Source organism: Penicillium cinerascens, assembly GCF_028974065.1.
Source record: "Penicillium cinerascens strain IBT 15544 chromosome Unknown contig_6_segment0_segment0, whole genome shotgun sequence".
NCBI classification, from domain to species: domain Eukaryota; kingdom Fungi; phylum Ascomycota; class Eurotiomycetes; order Eurotiales; family Aspergillaceae; genus Penicillium; species Penicillium cinerascens.
The window spans coordinates 937,965-957,466 of record NW_026695295.1 but is presented as its reverse complement, the minus strand read 5'-3'; the positions used below and the strand labels follow the sequence as shown (position 1 = coordinate 957,466).

The 19,502-nt window shown below is 48.8% G+C and overlaps 7 protein-coding genes across 7 annotated transcripts; 2 read left to right on the top strand and 5 right to left on the bottom strand.

Annotated features, from left to right (window-relative positions):
• Nucleotides 1-33: 33 nt before the first annotated feature.
• Nucleotides 34-2,952, bottom strand: N7498_006353 (AP-2 complex subunit alpha; the record flags this gene model as incomplete). The annotated part of the gene is made up of 3 exons (XM_058453415.1): nt 34-135; nt 186-2,442; nt 2,501-2,952. The coding sequence occupies 3 exons, from the start codon at nt 2,950-2,952 to the stop codon at nt 34-36; spliced, it is 2,811 nt and encodes a 936-aa protein (XP_058307606.1).
• Nucleotides 2,953-3,708: 756 nt separating this feature from the next.
• Nucleotides 3,709-4,278, bottom strand: N7498_006352 (putative copper resistance protein Crd2). The gene is made up of 3 exons (XM_058453414.1): nt 4,035-4,278; nt 3,881-3,976; nt 3,709-3,803 (listed from the first exon to the last, which is right to left on the bottom strand). Exons 1-3 carry the CDS (start codon nt 4,192-4,194, stop codon nt 3,733-3,735), a joined length of 327 nt encoding a protein of 108 aa, XP_058307605.1. The 5' UTR covers nt 4,195-4,278; the 3' UTR covers nt 3,709-3,732.
• Nucleotides 4,279-7,541: 3,263 nt separating this feature from the next.
• On the top strand, nt 7,542-8,123 carry N7498_006351 (uncharacterized protein; the record flags this gene model as incomplete). Its single annotated transcript, XM_058453413.1, has 4 exons — nt 7,542-7,748; nt 7,809-7,854; nt 7,903-8,027; nt 8,091-8,123. 4 exons carry the CDS (start codon nt 7,542-7,544, stop codon nt 8,121-8,123), a joined length of 411 nt encoding a protein of 136 aa, XP_058307604.1.
• Nucleotides 8,124-8,709: 586 nt separating this feature from the next.
• Nucleotides 8,710-9,118, bottom strand: N7498_006350 (uncharacterized protein; the record flags this gene model as incomplete). Its single annotated transcript, XM_058453412.1, has 2 exons — nt 8,710-8,900; nt 8,959-9,118. The coding sequence occupies 2 exons, from the start codon at nt 9,116-9,118 to the stop codon at nt 8,710-8,712; spliced, it is 351 nt and encodes a 116-aa protein (XP_058307603.1).
• A 2,450-nt stretch (nt 9,119-11,568) lies between these two features.
• N7498_006349 (uncharacterized protein) lies at nt 11,569-11,862 on the top strand (the record flags this gene model as incomplete). Its single annotated transcript, XM_058453411.1, has 2 exons — nt 11,569-11,641; nt 11,696-11,862. 2 exons carry the CDS (start codon nt 11,569-11,571, stop codon nt 11,860-11,862), a joined length of 240 nt encoding a protein of 79 aa, XP_058307602.1.
• A 2,111-nt stretch (nt 11,863-13,973) lies between these two features.
• On the bottom strand, nt 13,974-14,913 carry N7498_006348 (uncharacterized protein; the record flags this gene model as incomplete). The annotated part of the gene is made up of 4 exons (XM_058453410.1): nt 13,974-14,006; nt 14,066-14,647; nt 14,739-14,764; nt 14,880-14,913. 4 exons carry the CDS (start codon nt 14,911-14,913, stop codon nt 13,974-13,976), a joined length of 675 nt encoding a protein of 224 aa, XP_058307601.1.
• A 1,243-nt stretch (nt 14,914-16,156) lies between these two features.
• N7498_006347 (alpha/beta fold hydrolase) lies at nt 16,157-17,229 on the bottom strand (the record flags this gene model as incomplete). Its single annotated transcript, XM_058453409.1, has 2 exons — nt 16,157-16,756; nt 16,810-17,229. The coding sequence occupies 2 exons, from the start codon at nt 17,227-17,229 to the stop codon at nt 16,157-16,159; spliced, it is 1,020 nt and encodes a 339-aa protein (XP_058307600.1).
• Between the last annotated feature and the right edge of the window lie 2,273 nt (nt 17,230-19,502).

The window sequence follows — 19,502 nt, the reverse complement described above, 5'->3', positions numbered from 1 at the left end:
CTGCAATCGCCTTTGCTACTCGTATCACCACAATCAATCCTTGTTGCTCATTCCTTGCGACAGCTTCTGCTCCATCTGTCGAGCCATTCCCTGCGGGACGCCTTCCTTTGTGGCACGGATGGTAAGCCGGTACATCTATAGACTGTTAGTTTCATGCCATATGGATCACGGAAAGATGGACATACCGATTTCTCGTAGCTGGGCTCCAGCCGCAACAAGCAGCCTGTCTTGCCTCCCTCGAATTGGAACACTGCACAACCGACAATGTTCTTCGGGTTCGGGTCCACGCCGTCCAAGATCTTCCATCCAAATCCTTCCACCATCTGTCGAGTGAATGACTCGTTGATGATCTTGTTCTTGCCGCTCAGGCCGAAGGTATTCTGTGCTTCTAGCGGGGAACCGCCGATTTGGCGCCACCGCTTGAAGAAGTCCTCGGCTGATAGAGACGACGGCTCCATGTATCGGTGCATCAAGACTGGAAGTTGCAGCGTGTATGCCTGAAGTGCACCAGCCAGGTAAGAGATACGGATGGTGGGCGCCTCTAGGAAGGGTCCATGTGCTGCACAAAACAGAGTCTGCTGGGTTTGACCACCGGCAGGGACGGTGGAATCGGGAAGATTTTTGGTGTCGATCTTCAAGTTCGGGGAGGAAGGGTTGTCGACGGTCGTAGTCAACGAGCCGATGCCGTATGTCGACTTGTTGCTGATGTACAGCTTCACAACACCGATATGGCCACGGTACTCGGATCGCATTCCGATGTGAATTTGTGCATCCTCGAAGAGAACACCTTCGTGTGAGAAGTAAAGTCGGTTGTATCCAATATCCCACTCCGGCGTCAAGTGGGCTGCGCTGGCCATGTTCGGGGCAGGTGCCGCTGGTCCACTAAGATCCAGACCAGCCAAGTCACCCGATGCGCTGTTTGCACTCGTAGGAGTCCCGTTCGAGCCCGTTCGAGTGCCGTGGACAATGGTAGTAAAGGTACGCTTGAGGCCGGTGTTCTGTGCCATGAGCACTTCCTGCTTGTCAGCGTTGGCATCTTTGCCACCGACCACCCAAGTCTTTTTCTCGCTTGTGCCTGCCGTCTTCTGGTGCAGCCGGGACAAGAGGATAGACGTCCGATCCGAGAAGGGGGGCATCTCATCGCAGACAGTCCGCAGCAATTCATCAGTCGGGAGGGTTGCAAGTGACAGGTACTCAAACGCTCGCTGTTGCAGTTCCGAATCAGGGGAGTGGCTGTATAGGCGGAAGATCTGCAAGAGTTGAGGTTTGATCTCGGGGAACAAGTTGACGAATTTGACAAAGGATGAAAGAATCATGGCGCGCGCATTGTCGGTACTGGTGAACATCTTAGCCTGAAGGGCCAGGAACTGTTCAATCGGGCTTGAGCCCGCACTGTCGGCGATGAGATGACCGAACTCGCCCAGAACGTAGCAGCCAATCTTGACCAAGCTCTCGTGGCAATCGGCCTTCAAGTAAGTGAGAAGCGTGTGGGCAGCATATGCCTGCAACTCTTCGTTGTTGGTCACAATCTGGATCACTCGCTGCCACACTTCATCGTTGACGTGGTCACCAGCAAGGGACAGGAGTTTCAAGGTCATATCAATGTACCACTGCGCGTCTGTGGCGTATTTCTCGGTCAAAATTGCAACCTTCAAGACCATTTCTTCTCGAATAGCGTAGTCGGCGGTCTGAAGGTAGCGCAGCAGCTCGTTGACAATGGGCCCGGCGTTTGTTGTGTCGCACATACTGTACAACAGATCCAGACCCTTACGACGAACACTGATATCTCGGTCTCGCAGCGAGCCCAGAATAATATTCTGGTGCTTTTTGATCGGGTCAAGTGTCTCCGCTCGGGCAGCGAAATGGGTCATCGCATCCAGACCGAGGTATCGGACGTTAGTCTCACGAGACTGAATGTATTTGCCCAAACGAGCAGAAATTTGCATCATGAGTTGGTGCTCGGAGTCGAGATGAATAAGGAGATTGATCGCTTCGAAGAGGATCGCGTTTTGCGCATTGTTTTGCTGGACGTTCTTAGGTTGTTCCATGGCAGACTGCATGATTTGCGCAAGTGATTCGCGGATGATCTCCCGCACGTGGCTGTCTTCAGACGGAGGATAATACTGTAACAGACGTAACAGCTTGACCTGGATCCATGGACACGGCACGCGGTAGTACAGGTAGTCCGGAGCGATGTCGTTGTCAACCACGATGCGCTTCAACCGCTGTGCCGCCTTGACGTAGCTACCCCTGTATTCATCTGGCAGGTCCTGAGCCAGCGCCATGACAAGGGAGGTAACCGAGAGTGTGACACCCATGTCAGGGTCATCCATGATCGAGATAATTCGCTCGGCCCATTCATTCCGGACAATGCCCGGGTACTTGCGGTACAGTCGGAGTAGTGTAAGAGCAGCCTTTTTCTTGACAAAGGCTTTCGAAGTTCTAGAAAGAAAGTGTTAGTGGCTGGTCTCCAGTCAAAGGCAAAAAGTGCTTCACTCACGGTGAGATCAGGAGTCTGTGGACTTCGCTCGCCAGCGCCTCTCCGAGCTCTCGGCCACCGACATTGGCAACCGCATGGAGTGCCAAGCAGTTGTTCAACTCGTTATGATCCAGCAGGTCCTTGCGAATACTATTGACAACCAAGTGAAGCAGCTCGTGCTCCTCATGCAGGAAAAGGGTGACAGCCAAATACCCGATCTGCTTCTCAGAGTATTTATTCGACGAGATCAGATTGACGGCCTCGAGGTGGCCAAATTCAACATCGTATCCCTGGATGTAAACGTAGAGCAGCTTGCACACGTATTTCTTCTTCTGGTACCCGTTGAGATTTCCCGACTTGAATTTCTGTCGAATGTTGGCCAGCTCCTTATTCACGCGCTTCTCCTCCAATTCTCGGGCGCGGGCATTTCGCAAATCCGCAATGAACTGCACCAGTCCTCGCATCGACGACATCTCGGCGTAAATAGGCCCTGGCGGCCTCCTTCACGAACACACAATTAAACGTTAATCTCGGGGGTAGTGTGGGGTTTCGAGGTACAAGCTCGCATGCGTCGCGATAATTCGCCTTTCAGGGGGTTCGCGATCGGATGGATACCGTCACACAACCATGTCCGTGCTGTATTGTTTCGACGATGGTACATTGGCCCCTCAGGGTCCACGACGGAGATTGACGGCGGTTCGTGGGAGCTTGGGAAACAGGGGGTTACCGGTCGCGGAGAGTTCTGGAGGCAGTCAGCAACGGAGTGATACAGCCGAGCGATCCGAGATCAGCTAGGGCCACCATACAAGTACTGGACTCAGTTCGAAGTCCCCGAAGAAATCCCACGATTAGGAGGAGTGAGGATCCCCATAATACCGCAACCGCGCCAGCTTTGAGGCCACTTCCGCCGCCGATCGTCCGGCTTCCGCTGTGGCGTCGGAGTTACTTTGATGCGCTGTGGCGGTGCAACCATGCCAAATGCATTTACTGTGGTCGATCCCATGATTTTCAGGGTTCTTAGGTCTCCTTGAATGCAGTCTACCCATTTACTCGATCCTGAAAGGATTCAAATCCATGCAAAAAGATATTTCATGTCTCGTAACAAGTAACCACCGACATCACCGCCGAACTAGTGTACAAAGCATCACCGAAAAGTTTCACCTGGACGCCGACCTTCCTGAACCAGCCGTATATTAATGCTGTTCATAATGGAAATGCAAGATTCGTTGAGAAGAAGGAAACAACGCAGCTATTTATGCGCGGGTGGTGAAGTCCTGCTCAAGGGCAGACTCGACAGCATCAGCCTTCTCGCAAGTGCAGGAAGCTGGAAAATATGTTAGATCTTGCTCGTAACTAACTGTGATTCTTTTCGCCATGAAGAATAGCTTGCATGAAACTTACCAGAAGGACGGCTGCCACAGGCGCAGGTTGCACCCTCGACGGCCTTGTTCTCGGACACGGAGCGCTCGCAGGTACACTGACCAGCGGGACGAGAGCCTATATGATGGATCAGCCGCTGAAAATTCGCAGTATCTTCGTTGTTGGGTAAACTTACGGCATGAGCAGCGAGGGCCAGAGATGGCGTTCTCGGTGGAGGCCTTGTTGCAGGAGCAGTGGAGAGCGCTCTCCTTGCCGCACGAGCACTTAGCCTGAGCGGCACAGATGCAGTCGGCGCCCTGGGAGGACTTGCAGCAGGTGGTGTTGGGGTGGACCATTTTGAAGGTATTTAGATCTCGTGGATGACGTAGACGTAGAGAAATAAGCTTGCGGCTCAAAAGTAGTCGATCGGCAACGCAAGTGTTTGAAAGTGTTTGAAGATCACAACAATGATGGGTTCTGAAGATCAGGAATACTGAAGAAAGAAAAAAACAAAAAGATGGACAGCAGACAGGAATCAATTTATACTGGATGCATGCGTCACGGCGAGTGGCATGATTATCAATTGGGGTGTTTTGATTGGCCGAGAGCTCGGTCACGTGGTAGACGGCGAGGTTATACCGCGCGGTTGATTGGCCGCCCTGAGCAGCTCTTCTGATGATGACCTTTCGCTTCTTGTTGATTCGACAGATCCTGATCTACCTACTGTAACAGTTTATTTGTTCTATTTATATTCACTCCTAGTGTCTACCGCAGGTTCAGGGACAGTCCCAAGTCAAGGTGGTCCATGCGGTATCATTCGAAAACCGATTCACCCATGGACTCACGAATTCTTTGTCAGCGGGCCACTAATCAAAGATGGGTCACCGAGGCCAACAAAGAAACCTCGCTAGTCTCTAGTCATGTGTAGTTACCAGTATTCGAGCGCGTCCAAGGACTATACCATACTCATCCCCAGTGGTCAGTGGTCGAAATGTACACCGTGAGCGCAAACTTGCCGCATGTCCGGCGTAGGCTGGACTTGCTTATCACGAAGAGAGCGGAGGTGGATGTTCGGGGTGTAGATGAAACACACCGTTGCACTTGGCGGTAGCCTCTGACCATTTAAATGCAATTAGAGCTCGGCGTGGGACCTGGTCCTGAGGAGTTGCTGATGCGCTTTAAATATATTTTGAGGTACGAATTGACGCCCATCCCTTCTAATGATGGAGCGCAGACCAGGAAAACGAAGAGAAAAAAGAACGCGAAGACCAGTGTATCAATGGGCACGCCACCACGGAGGAAGACTCACAAAGACGCGGAGCACCCAAGAGACTCTCGATCCCCGTGAGCCTCGGCTTTCAGACTTGTTCTGAGCTCATCAAGCTTTCTGACCGTTCTGACCTATCAGAATGCTAAGAGGGATTGTTCGCTGTTGCTCTGCCAAATTGTCGCCCGGGGTGTTCCCCACGTTTCTTCGCGCGATGCTTTCTTTCCTTTCTTTCAATAGGTTGGATAAACCTCTCATCATGTTCGCTATCTCGTCGTCCTTCCTGTAGATCGCCTCTCCGAGACTACTGTCGTAGTCTTTCATTACTTTTAAAATGGGTGTAAAAACAGTCAGGTCAACAGTGAAAACAAGTCTAGGCGGAACAGGCTTAGCGTAGAAATAGCCCTTCGTGGCCGTCGGGTGGCTGAATTCCATGTGGGTACGGCTTGAGCCGCATCAACAACACCTCTGATCGATCTACACCACGGAGGTCAAACATGGCAGCAGTAGCCTTTTACTCTCCTGGGTATGGTCCTAAGTCTGTATCTTTGACCTGGCCCAGACATCTACAATAATCGTCAAGGCAAGGCATTGAGCGAAGGGAGAGAAGATATTGTGCAATTTCATGTTGAACGCAGGCGCAATGGTATAGGGAGTGCTTGGAGAGTTGACACCGAAGGAGATGCTTGAGTTTCAAAATTTGCCTTGTCGGTGGGAAGCTCTGGTTGTGGGGAATGTAATTGATGGAGGACTTGACCCTCAGCACAAAGTATCGGCCTTGACGTGCATGCCCTAATCGCAGTTGCCCCATTTACGATACCCTACAAATGGTGCCCTACAAGGGAACCTCTCCCGGCAACGTCTTGCAGCTCAATAGCAGGCACGTGTTTGCCTTCAATAGCACAATACATCCTTCTCAATAGAACAATACTAAAGGAATATCCCGTGGGATCTAGTCATTCACTCGGCTCGGCCAATGAGAGAGCGCGCCCAGGACACGTCCTGGGAGGCAGCTGATCAAATCTGCTCGTCTCGACCAATGAGAGGCCTCCAGCGGAAAGTCCCAGGCCACGAGACCCACCGGGATTAGGCGAATGCCTTTATTTCCGAAAAAGGAAGCATTGAAGCTGTGTCCCGTGATTGGTTCCCCAGAATGTATAAATACCCCCGGCCACCCCTCTTCTTCCTCTTCTTTCTTTTCTCTCTCGGGCCCTTGGGATATATTCAAGGCTATTTTTTTGCTGCCGCTTCTTGGTCTGAACAGGGGACGGAGGGGAGGGAAGAGGAGGGGTCTTCGACAACATGCTACACGGCGACACATCGACTCCTGGCATGTCGACACCCGCATACGAACCGAACCGAACCGAACCGAACCGAACGAGCCGTACACGAGAAACATGGAGAAGGGCTGGTACTTCGATACACGGGCGGGCCCCGGCAGCCCTGACTCGAAGGGCTGGAAGGGGAGAACACTCTGGAGGACAACACCAGGCGGGCGAGACCTGACTCACCGGTCAGACAAGGGGAGCACATACGACTGGAGGACAACACCAGGCGGGCAGCCCTGACTCGACGGGTGGAAGGGGAGCATACACGACTGGGGGACGACGCTGGCTCAAGACAGCACACGACCAAGGACGGGTTGGTGGGAAACAATCTTTGGAAACCATTCCATGCATAGCCGCTGGTATCTTTGCCTCTGGGGGATGCGTTTGACTCCGAGGGAACCAAAACCAAAACCCCGCTAGACGCGAGTCTAAGGGGGCACCGTGGGACGATGGAGCTTGTTCATGCCGGTTCAGCGACACATTGGGTATTCGTCTTCTCAAGCCTCGACGTTACTTTAGCAACGGACAATGGGGATTGGCCTCTGACCTGGTCCTGACTGTGGTGGTGATCGGGGGATACTGTTGTTTCGGGGGAGTGTTTACTCTGCTGGCGCTCAATGATGGAATCCGCATTGAATGATTCCCTGCCATTCCTCTTTCCTGTCGGGGTGATATCCTGACGACTGAGTTGAGTGCCTTGGAATCCATTCTGTGAAAGGAGACAACCCTTTTGATGGCCGGGCAAGCCGGAAGGAGGGCTCTCTACAATACTCTGAGAGCGCCGTTTCTGATCACCTTCTTGTATTATTCCATGTTCTTTCTTTTGTCTATTTTTTGTTGAAGTCTGTTCTTTTTGATACTGCTCCATTGATCTCCATCCTGTTGACATTTATCCTGTTGGTGTCGGTGCTGTTGAATTCCTCATTGTGCTCAATGATTTTCTACAAATTGAACATCTCCATGTTATACATCCTCGCTTTAACCCTTTAATCTTGCCCAAGTAAATTTCCCGGTGGCTTCACGTATCTATAAGCCGGTAAGGGACAACTGGACTGACCCGTCGGACTGGTATGTATTCGAGCAAGACCCCAACGCTCCTGGAATACACATGGCCGATGAGCCACTTGTGACAGGGCCATACCAAGAAGATAATTTCACCAAGGCCAGAGGCACAGCATGCCCTCGGTATTGCCCTGGGAGCACCATACAATTTGGAGAGTATCGGCAGCTCTGGACCTACGCAAACCCGGCGATCGGCGATCCGTACTGCGTGCAGCTCCAGGATGGGTTGGCTGAAACGGCAGTCATCCTGTCGGTAAGTCCTGCACTCTACACGATGAATACCTGCACTAACTGAGCCGACACTCCTGTACAGGTTACCCATACGAGGCTCAACATGACAGCGCGAGGGAATCGATGCGGTATGAGCTGAAATTCGGATATAGTTACGCAGTGACAACGGAGACCAGAGGATGCAGCACGACGAAAAATGCTAAACAGAGAGCATCAGAACTGCCCAGGGGTAGTTCTGCACTCGGGGACGAGGCTTGTTGAGACTACGTTCAATCTTTTGGCAAGTCTCCTCTCCTACGGAGTGAGTGTTTACAGCATTCGACTTGATGAGACGACCGTGGGCTGAACTAACACAACCCTACAGATCATTCTCATGAGAGTCGTTGAACGAGCATGAAGGTGTCTCGGTGATCGGTGATCCTTATCGATCAGGGAAGACAGGATTCTGGTGATCGCCAGAGAGTCGCAGGGGTGCCAAGGACAATGATTGGAGATGGAGGCTGGGAACTGCGCGGACTCTGACATGGCATATCTTGGAGCTGAAACTCGTCAAAACCGACCCCAGCAACAGAGATCCGATGTCTGTAGTGATTACAAGCCACGTCTGTGCCTTGGAAGACAGTTGGTGCAACCGAAGGCGACATGGCCGTTAAGTGATGGACAGTGTGTTTCGCCATGATGCGAGGCATCAGATTTCGTGCCATTCCACTTTCCATATGGCCAATGCAGAAGCAACAGCGTCGGATGCGAGAGATGCTCGCGTTCCCGTGATGTCAACACTCTGTACCGGGCGTCGTCACCATCATGTGCTGGGATGGAATAATAGGTGTTGGGATTGAATTCATCATTATCATCAAGTTCCAATTCGATAGAAGACAAGTCTAAATTAAATAATTAAATATTAACATGAATAGATATAAACTCCACAATCCTGCATAACACATGTCCATAACTCGAGACTTGGAACGCAAATCTCATTTACTTTATTGCCAGCCTCCCTCGAAGCCAACACCAGCTCCCTGGCTGCGTCGGTGGGCGCTGGAGTATTTCCGCGCGGCGGCGAAGTAAAGGCGGTCCTTCTCATCTTGGCTCTCACAGCGCTTTTGCTGAGCCTCTTCGTCGAGGACACGGCCGAAGCTCCAGTTGCGGTGGGCCTTGGGGCGGGTAGGGTTGGCTAGTTTTACTTGTTAGCATGTGTTGATCGTGCGAAGAGAATGGGTATAGAAACGTACCAGGTGTGGCCTCGACAGCAGCAGGCTCGCTCTGGATGGACTGGGACCTTGAGGGCCCTGCCGAGGGAGACTTGCAAGACGGGGACTTGAGGGACTTGACGGAGTCAAAGGAGTCCTGGCGCTGTTGCTTGAGAATGTCGAAGCGGAAAAAGCCAGACATGGTGGAGAGTTTGTGGTTGGTAGTGGGTAGAAGTTTGAAAGTGCTTGATGGCGGGTTGATGTTATTAGATGGTAGTTTGGTAGTGTTGAGGGATTGGAATAATTATTGTGCATAGAATTGGAAGTGGAAAGGAAAGCTCTATATAGGTTTTCAAGCGGGTGATGTCACGACACCCGGTGGCCTGATAAGGACAGGTTCTGGGATAAATTCTTTTAGCGTAAGGGTGCAGATGGTTTTGGCCTCCCTTTCTTGGTTTTTTCTGGTGCGATCGGGTCGTTAGCATCATGAGTGGAGACTGGTCGGCAAGCCGGTTCCGAGAGCCACCACTACAATAGAAAGAGAGAACCCGAACTCTACCGACCCGAACTCCCCGAAAGCTTATCTATTCCTGGATTGAGCAATCCCGTGCGAATTCAGATATAGTGTTCCTCCGTCATTCTAATTTTAATCCTTGACTCGATGAATTACTTTGTGCGGGAAGTGTGTGCGAGCAACTTGGCCACCGGTATTTTGCGCGATGTGGCTCTAATGCGATTCGACCGCCTGGACCTTGAACATCAGTGGGTCCTGGTGGCTCCGTCAAGATAAGGAGTCAGCTGCAAATCAGAAAAAAATAGACAGGCGGGCCCACTAAGGGACAGAACACGGTCTAGAACTAGAAATTTTGTTGGATGATCTTTGAGTTGTTTTTGATGATGAGTCGAAGGGGATCCCCTAGCAACTGCCCCCGAGCACCTGCATGAGGATTTTCACGGTCTTGGTTTCGGGTTTTAAACAGATTCCTTGATTGCGTAACCTTCGTAGTCACTCACATTCTGCATATGTTTCCCACGTGTTATAAGCAAGCCCCTAACACGCTGGAGATACTTTAATAACGGGGTTCAAACAACGCGTAATGAACGGATCGGCATGGAGTTTCAGAAATGCCGTGCAGAAAACCATGTTCCTCTGCAATATGTATAATTTACCGAGTGGAAGTCTATCAAATGATCGAGTGGTCTGTTCGTCTGCTCGAGTACCCACTTTTATTTGGGTGGCGCTTCAGCCGCAAGAAATCCTTAATTTGCAATTTGGAGTTTTCATTGTCACTCCCAAAGGGTACGAATCGGGCCGAAGAAAGATCCACAAGCCGTTCGCTCCGCATGAAGCTCTTCAATACTTAGCTGATTACTAAGGACATGATAACCCTGGGAAGGGCGATCGCAACTTGTAAAGTATGGAGAGTGGATGTCGCAGTTGTCGCACACGAGACCAGTGTTCCAAATAGTGGAGCAATTATCCGCATCAGGACCCGGCCTTAGGAATGCTAAGCCTTATATTAAGGCTTGGCCCATGAAATTCACTTGAAATTGTCTTAACTGACGCGCAAGCCACCGCGCAAGCATGTAGTTCCCAATTGATCGTGCTTGAGAGTTCAAACACATCTTTCATCAGTATAGTCCCCGCCTCTTCCTTGTAAAAACTACATTCTATCGTTCGGCATGCCCACACCACGTGTGACTAAAATTGCATTTACCGATACAGAACCTGAACGTAGCGGACGGGTTCATCGGCGCCAGAACCTCAATACTATGAAAACTTCGAAACGCGATTTCGTCCCTGCTCTTTCGGATTCGAGCACGAAAGTGACGAAATTTGATTGAGACACCGGGTTGAAGAGGAATCCTTGTCCGGCGGGGAACGCGTGACGTAATGTGTTAGGATCAGGGTATTCCAGATCCGAATGTATGGAGTACAGTACTTGAAGTCAAGGATATTGCTTCGTATTATGCGATTGGTTGTCTGCTAGATTAGATGGAAATATGCCTGGGATCAAATCCGGGATTTTCCATGTCGTTCACTGTCGGTGTTCGGACATTAAGGATATTCTGCGACTGGTTCCCTCTCGTTAATTCCCCGACCACAGCCAAATCTGACATTTCACATAGATAATTGCTACATACATCACGCAACTCCACTTTTTCGGGAAAGCAAGGTCAACGAAGTAGAATCCAATAAGGCGGCGGTCTTCAAATATTATGGTGGGCTAAATCAGTACGGGCGGCCCAATTGTTATGAAAAATCAATTGAAAGCTAAAAATACAATCTATGAAATCAAAACGGACACAATGATGCGACATATCTTGCACTGTCCATCGGAGACCACGGAGAAAATATGATTGGTTTCCGCTACAACCCTTGGAAAACGTCGCCGATTATCCAGATCTCAGCGCCCGTTTTGAACTCTCAAGTACCTAATCCCTGGAGGTGAATATGTACAGTTATTCTACCCCATAGTGCGGGAAGTGGAATATAAAAGTCCACGGGTTTCCCATGATTACCTCTGAGAAAGTACTTCTGGTGATCAGGATACACTATCTAGTAAGTTTCCTCTTTATTCGCAATGACAGACATCCACTAACTAAATGAAAGAGTCTTTAAAATCCCTCTATAGGACCTTTAAAAAAATTATGAAGTTCACCTATCTTTTTGCCATAATTGGCCTTGCAGGAACTGCTCTTGCAGTTGCGGCACCAGAGCCCGGTTGGCGATCCCCCACATGATAAATGTATATTCCAGTACCTAATGGGTCCGCAGCTGCTGGGATCGTGGAGAGGGACCAAGAGGCGCAGGCCAATGAGGCTGCTACTCAAGGTCAGGAATGGGGTGGCCCTGGTTGGGGCGGTGGATGGGGTGGTCGCGGCGGAGGATGGGGAGGCGGAGGTCGAGGTGGTGGATGGGGTGGACGCGGCGGAGGATGGTAGAGAGGTAGTTTGGATGTTGTGAAACACCAATTGATAGGGAAGAGTGGTTTCTGGTAGCCGTTAGGTGGTTGCTAGATATAAGTAGGAGATCAAACACGTCGCTCTTTATTCAAAATCAATTACCACTGAAAGCTTTGAGAGCTGAAAAACTAAGGAACATCGTATTTTGAAAGTTAAAGCTACCTAAAATGTTGAAGAAAAGTAAGAACATTACACAGAACGACCGAATAATGTCAAATTTGTTAACATGCCATCTAATCAAGGAAGAGATCGTTGAGGTTCTGTCTCAAGAACCACGCCTAGAACGCTCCTCAGTGAGATTGCTTTGCACGAGGGGCCGTCCTACATCGAAGCTATTCATTTACTTTTCGACCCCGATCCAAAGAGGTGGGGGTCTAGTTTGCGACCCAGATACGGAGGCCTCTTTAAAGTTGGCATCGATTATATTCAGGATATCTCCCAGAGCTCTGTATGACTATCTTTAATGAGACGTCGCACATGGAGCGTATCTGTCCATACCCAGATCTACACAAAGCTGTTCCGGCGCATGAATGGCTACCGTACCCTGGTAAAGAGCTGCCCTCGGCCAAGTGGTAGAGATCCTGAAATGGTAGTCAGAATGGACCTCTAACGAAAGAGGCTTACGGAGGGATGAAGCGGGGTTCTAAGGAAGAGCCAAGGCAAGAGTTGAAAACGGCCAAAACTAAAAATTCTGAGGCCATATCCGGGGACGACGAAGTTGAACTCAGTAATTATTGACCTCATGTTGGAGGAGAAGATAAGATATGAAGTAGAAGAAATTCTCAAGAGTGATTGCAAGGAACTAGAAAGAAGTATTAATTAGGCGGTGTTTCTTACAACAACCGAGCCCTTTTGTACCCAAGGGTTGTTTGTAATTTCGTCCCCGAGAGACTTCCATTAGTGCAAGGTCCTTTAAAAAGGAAAGAAACAGGCTTGAGGTGTCAGCTCTCTGCAGCTAAGTACAGAGATCCCTGTTTCGATTGAAATAGTAGAACCGCATTTTTTACGGACATAAAACGCTCTCGTTTCGTACGACTAGACCTTCTACATCGATCTCCATTAATATACGTTTATAATAATTACTTAGCATCCCCCTGACCATGCTAACTAACTACCACGTAGTATCCTCCAATCTCAGACCACGGATGCGACCTCACCTTCACGTCCTCTATGCGCTCCGCGTCTTCCACGACCCTAGTACAACCCTATTCAAATCGACCCACACCCCCCACTCGGCCCTTTTGTCCTCATTCTGTACCGCAATTGCGTCCCAGAACTATAAGCGGTGAAAAAAACAGTGAGAACTTCAACAAGCTAAGGTATAGTAGCCAAAAAATTCACGCAGGAGGGAGAGGTTGGTAGAATCGAATTCCTAAAAAATACGAACACATAATTTTATGAAAATCGCAAAGGCAGGAATTCACAAGCGAATACAGGAGTTAGGAGTTATATTCAAGTCAAGTGGTTCATATTCTGCGGCAAATACTTGCTCGAGCCTACTGAGCAAGTTTCACAGTTCGCCCAAATTGTAGATAGAATGATCGTAGCAATCCCGAAGCATACTCTGCCTCTTGTGTGCCTCCAGCCCCTACGACATGCCAAAGGCATGCCAGTAACGGGATCTAAACGCAAGCGGGAGTCAGCGGGAGAAGCCCTGTCTAGCCCGACGGGCTGACTGATCAAGTAACGAATGAAAAGGTCCAACGGCGCTGTATCTTCGACCTCAAAGCTCCAGAGTGTGGAATACTGGAGCACAATTCGCCCTTCTTCAACGAGAATTTGAGTGATTCTGCCACGCTGCTTACGTTTAAATGAGAAAATTAAAAACTATAAGGTACAAATGTAATTAGTCTTCTGTTCCGCTATACATTATATAGACACTCACAGGGTAGATGGGATATTTTCGGCGAGGCCCACGGGCTCTAATAACTATCATTCTGATAATAGCTCTCATCTCGTGAAGGGTAAGGTTCTGATCTGCAAGGGTCGCATCGACGTCCGCAATGATAGTGCAAATTGCATGTGGAAGTGGTGAAGTTTCATGACGGTCTTGTACAAATATCTCGGATGTCCAATATAGCGGGCGTGCTTCATACATAGGAGGGTTCCCGTATGTTTTGAGTCTAAGAAAAATTTAGTATCATAAATTAGTAATAGTGCGGGGATTCGGTTGTTCACGTACATCAACTCCCATGAGGCGAGATCGTAAAGGCAAAAGAAATGGAGGTCCGCCCTCTCGTATCGCCCTGAGCTCGGGTCTGATATGACTTTCGGTCCAACTAGCGTGAGAGTCATCCCAGAAGTGGTATTCTTTAAGTCTCTCCTCAAGCAAATTCTGAGCCACTTTAAGAGGGTCTTCCGAGACAGGGAGGCTCTCTTGTACCGTGTTGATGGCGTCTTGGAGCGTAGGAACGCATTCTAACCGACCGTAATTCCGGTTGTTTGCGGAAGCATTGATTGGATATTTTTGAAGGACCCCTGCTGGATGGGGATCAAAGAAACGAGGCTCAAATTGTAGAACACCTTCGTCTGTGATGTCTACTTGATATGCCTCAACGCCGAAAGCCTGCAACTCGGTGGATGAGAGGAAGATAGATTGGCAATATTCGACTTGCCGATATGTTGCCCAGAGAATTTCTCGGGCCCTGTGTCTTGCTTTCGAATCCATCCCGACAGATGGGACAGGCATAGAGAGAGAAGATATGAGCACGTCAGATGACACCGGTGAGACGAAATCGATGAGTAGAATGAATACTGTTGTGCTCTGCGAGTCGAGAGTGTAAATACAACTAAGATACGACAACCGACTGGATCAAACCAAGGGCAAGAGAAGCTGTCAGATGTACGTCACTTACAGATGCTTCCTCGCCGGTTTCTTGTACTGTAATATCAGCCGTTACTCAAACAGACGTGCTTCGGGAAGCGCTGCGCACCCCTTCTGGACTGATGTCCAAGGTGTACACTGTGACTATCGACGCAGATGGTGGGTAACGTACCCTCGTACCTGTTGGCACGGCGCGTGTTGCTCATTCGTTTTCCACGTGACTATTTTTATCCCCGAAAAGACGCTGTCCAAGGCTGTTCCAGAATGTAGGGAATCGCCTAATTTGGGTAAACAGAGCCAGTATGGAATAGTACACACGTAACGCGGGCGACGTCACTGCCCTTGGAATTCTCGGTCAAATTAGGTATAGTGGCCCGTCGGTCACGTATACCAGATTCAGGAGTCTAAAGCTTGGGCATCCTGCCTTTATCTTCTCTACAGCCGGACCAAGGAGATATTACAATTGGCCCTCAATACTTTTTTCTCTTAGTCATTCTAGATCTACTCCTGGGTATTTCTATAAACGTCTTTCTAGACATCTTTTGATTCCATTTTCCCAGGTACCTTTCTGAACGTCTTTTCAAAACTCCCGAACAGATGATCACTACCGCCTCAATAGACCCGCTTACAATATCTTCTTGGTCCAGCTGTACTACCAATCATTCCACGGTAGTTTTGGGAAGGTCTCGTTATAAGTGCAATCAATTTTCTCCTTGAAAATAGCAGCTTTAAGGGGCCCAACGATTTTGACTGTTGCCACTACCCCAGCTCACCTTCAAATCAAGATTGTGACGGTACCTTGGCGATCCTAAACTTTTGTTATATTTTCTTTCAGTAAAACACTTACTCGATGAATGGCACGTTTCACACCTTTCCTCCCTCCGTGCAAGAGACTGATGAGAACGGCTGCCTTGACTGATTGTTTCAAAGCGGATTGAATCAAGTGAGCTACTGATGACAAGCAGAAGAGGCTGCTTCCAAGGCCCCCGCTTCCCCATCCTCCAGCGAGGCTCATGCCTGGAAGACCACAGGTAAGCAGTCCCCTGAAGTCTTCCTTACAATGGCCCCGCGCAAGCCAAAAGTGTATTCTTCTATCCCAGCGGATGCCACGTGTCACACTGTCCCTGTTTCACGATCCCCCTTTCACGAAAGGGGATGGCGAGGATCATGTGCTCGGGCCGACAAGTCTTGCCGGCGGTGATGCCAGCAGCAAGGCAACTCGGAAATTCCGCAAATCTCTCAGGGCAAATTTCCAAAATGGAACTGAGATGCCAAAAGTGCACCCATTCTCCTAAAAGGATTAGCTACTCGAAGAAATAAATTTTATATCGCTGAAAAAAAGTGTTTTATTACAGTAAGAGCAGCAGCGATATGTGCTACAAGTGAACGAGATGGGATTTCCTGGGATATAAATGTACAGAAAATTAATATACAAGCGAGCCATGTGCTCTATGTCCTCCGAATCAAATCTTCAAATATCTCTCTGATCTGGTTTATCACAATGCTTGCATGGGTCTCATCCACCAATCTCAGATGGGCATTCTCACCCAGCCTTGCAGCTATCTGGACACCATGATTAGGTGGAACGAAACTGTCGAGCTTCCCATACCACAAATTCACAGGTAGATCATGGCGAATGTCTTCGACTCGAAAACCAAAGTCCATGCACATCAACTTACCATCTTGCCATACACCTTCAAACCCCTGCGAGAAGCTTTCCCGAGAAGATCGCAAAGATAATGGAGGCCATGCAGACTTCATAAACGCAATATCTTTCTCATGGCCAACTGGCTGTCTAAGCATAATTTCGAGACGCTTCTCATCAGTCAAGTCTAGACGTCCTAATATATCGTTTTGCCAAAACCATCGGGCAACAGTGAGGGGCGCATAGCGAAATCCATACGGAAATCCAAGCTTATGCATCAAATCAGCCCCGCTCATACCGATATCAGGAGGTCCCATGGCACAGACAAGTGAGACACACCTAAGCTTGTTGCTAGGCATTGCTCTAGCACAAGCAAGGGCAGATGGTCCACCTCCTGATATTCCCTATCGTAGTGTTAGCAACCGGTCTTCGGCAACCCTTGCCATATGATCTGTACCAGAACACTGTAGTGATCCAGTCCAAGATGTTCCGCAAGTCGTTCCAAGTCTTTCGCATGATCGAGCAGTGTTCGATTGGGGTGTGGTGAGCTCCACCCTATACCAGGTCTGTCCGCGGAAATAACACGGGCGCCGAGCTCTAAGCCTAGGGCGTGAAAGCCGGCACCTTCTAGGCGAGAGCCTGGAAGGCCATGCACCAAAAAAATAGGCCCTCCGTTTAGCGAGCCATATTGTGCATACCCGAGTATTCTTCCATCTGGGAGGGTCAGAGTATCCGAACTGTCGGTATCCGTACGGAATGGCGACTGGACAGGTTCAGCTGTAAGGGCAGCTAGAGCGTTGGCTGGGTTATTATTGGAGGCTGTAGAGATGCCAAATAACTGAAGAAGCCATGTATTCGCGCTTGATGTCGGAGACATGTTAAACGTGAGAGACTAAGGAGAATTCTTTATTCGCTCAACACGGTTGATTTTGTTTTATGCTGACAATAGACAGCTGACGGCAAGGCCCCCTACAAAATGACCCCCACTTGAGACCCCGCAGTTATACGAATGAGTCAGGGGAATCAAACAGGACTCGGAATAAATAGTTATTTACGAATCTAATTAGATGGAACGCGCTGCCGAGGGACGTGTGTTCAGAATCCAGCAAATCCTGTGTGGCACTCGCTGCTAAGGTAGACATTTCCAGTAACTATGTACTAGCACAGTTCTGCCCAATTAATCGAGCGATGACCCCAAACAGGATTAGCGTATTTCGGAATTATTTCCCAGGAATCAAGTCTAAAGAGTGAGAGGTCAAACTGAATTCGAAAACTACTGCATTAGATTTTTCTCATGGTTGGTAAAAGAGGTTTGATTTCAGGGAAGCAAAAAAAGAATGGCCCGAACCGCGATTCGAACGCGGGACCTCCTCGAATCAGGACTACTTGTAATTTTGCAATCACAGACTAACCCAAACGAGGCATAATACCACTATACTATCCGGGCTGAACACATGGATTATTCCAATAATTCAATATTAGTAAAACTTGTTTGGTAAACGCTTACAGTAAACACTTCTATAACTTAAGTTAACCAGGGGGTATGTGCTATGTCTGAAGCAAGCCTTATTATTATAATATAGAGGAAAGTAGATTGAACATTGACTATAGAATTTCTTAGCCCGACCTATCGCGATGCTGTGAAGGATGATCCGCTATGGACATCTACAGACGCAAATGGGAACACTATTTTGCATGTTGCTGCAGGCAGCATCAAGTTTGATATACCTCCTTCAATAGCACAGTGTTCAAAAAGAGACGCTATGGAATGTTCTATGGACAAATCCTGAAGCCAGTAGGACAACACATAACGTCAATGGGTTGACAGAATATGTTTCGTCTCGGTTGGCAGGATCTCAAGCATGGATGTATATGTGGGCAATGAATCTCAGGGCCCCTGGGATTTCGGATGCATTTCGCCTTGAAATTCCAGGCCGGAACATAGTTGGTTTTTCTCTATGAATAAGTTAATGATGGAATGGTATGTGTGACAATCTGAAGTCCAACAAGTCTATGAGATTCATGAGCCTCTGCAATTATATCACGACCTGTCGAAGACTTATAGTCCCAAGCGAGCCATATGCGGAAATAGTGTTGCATTATGAGCACGAGTGGTCTCCTAAATCTAGGAGCTCTTCACAACGTAATAAGGTCATTGGTTCAGTCGCTACTATGCCTTTCCGAAGAGCCATAGACAGCGATGAAATAGCGGCAAAACTTTCGGTCATGGAGGGCCTTGAGGACGGGGTTCAACAGCTTCCTGAATGCAGGAGTGACCATGATTTTGTCAGTGGACTGTGTAGACAGGAGAGAATGGCACCCTTTTGCACCACAGCAATCAGGTTATTAAGGATTTGTGCTACGAGTCTAATACTAAGGATCATGCCAGTAGCTCCATCTCTACCTGAAACTGGCTTCGCCTTTTATCTATTCAGATTTCAGTGCCAGATTCAACCTTGAAACTGTTCACTCACGCTTAAGCGTGAAGAAGTTCACCAACGTTCACACTTTCCCTCTTTGCTCCACCTACGTACAGCAAATGTAGATGGACTCGTTTTCAAAATGACTATTTCCGAGGAAATTATGTCTCAAGCTTGAGATTACCCTAACCGGCAAATTCTAATCAGGAATGATCCGAGAAACTAGTTGTGGAAAACAGAATATCGAATAATCCCACCAAGAAGAAAACTCGGAAACACCAATCTCGAGGGTCGCCACGAAAAGCCCTGGTTGCAGGAAAACGGTGCTAATATCCTGATCACTGGCATGACCTTGGCCGGTGGAATAGCAAGGTGCTGTTCCAGGCAGCAGTGATTGGTGGCAAAATCAAGAGCGTGGCACTGTGTTTCCTGAACACAGCTGTCGAAGTATTTTTGGTAAGAAGAGACGCCAAACTCTCTCAGAGTATCGGTGGCGACATCTAACAAGTAGCTAGTACGAAATTATGTCATGGCCTAGTTGGGCAGTTCAAAACATACGAAGGCCACAAAACTGCTTATATGTCCGGCCATTATATCTAAAGACCTTGTCATGAGCGGAGGGGCCTAAAGGATGTTGATTGTCAGAAATTTGCTCGGCAAAATAATGTGAAAATGAATGTCAAGACTGTCTCACACTGAGGACCCCACTCGATGGGTGCTCCAGGCTCCA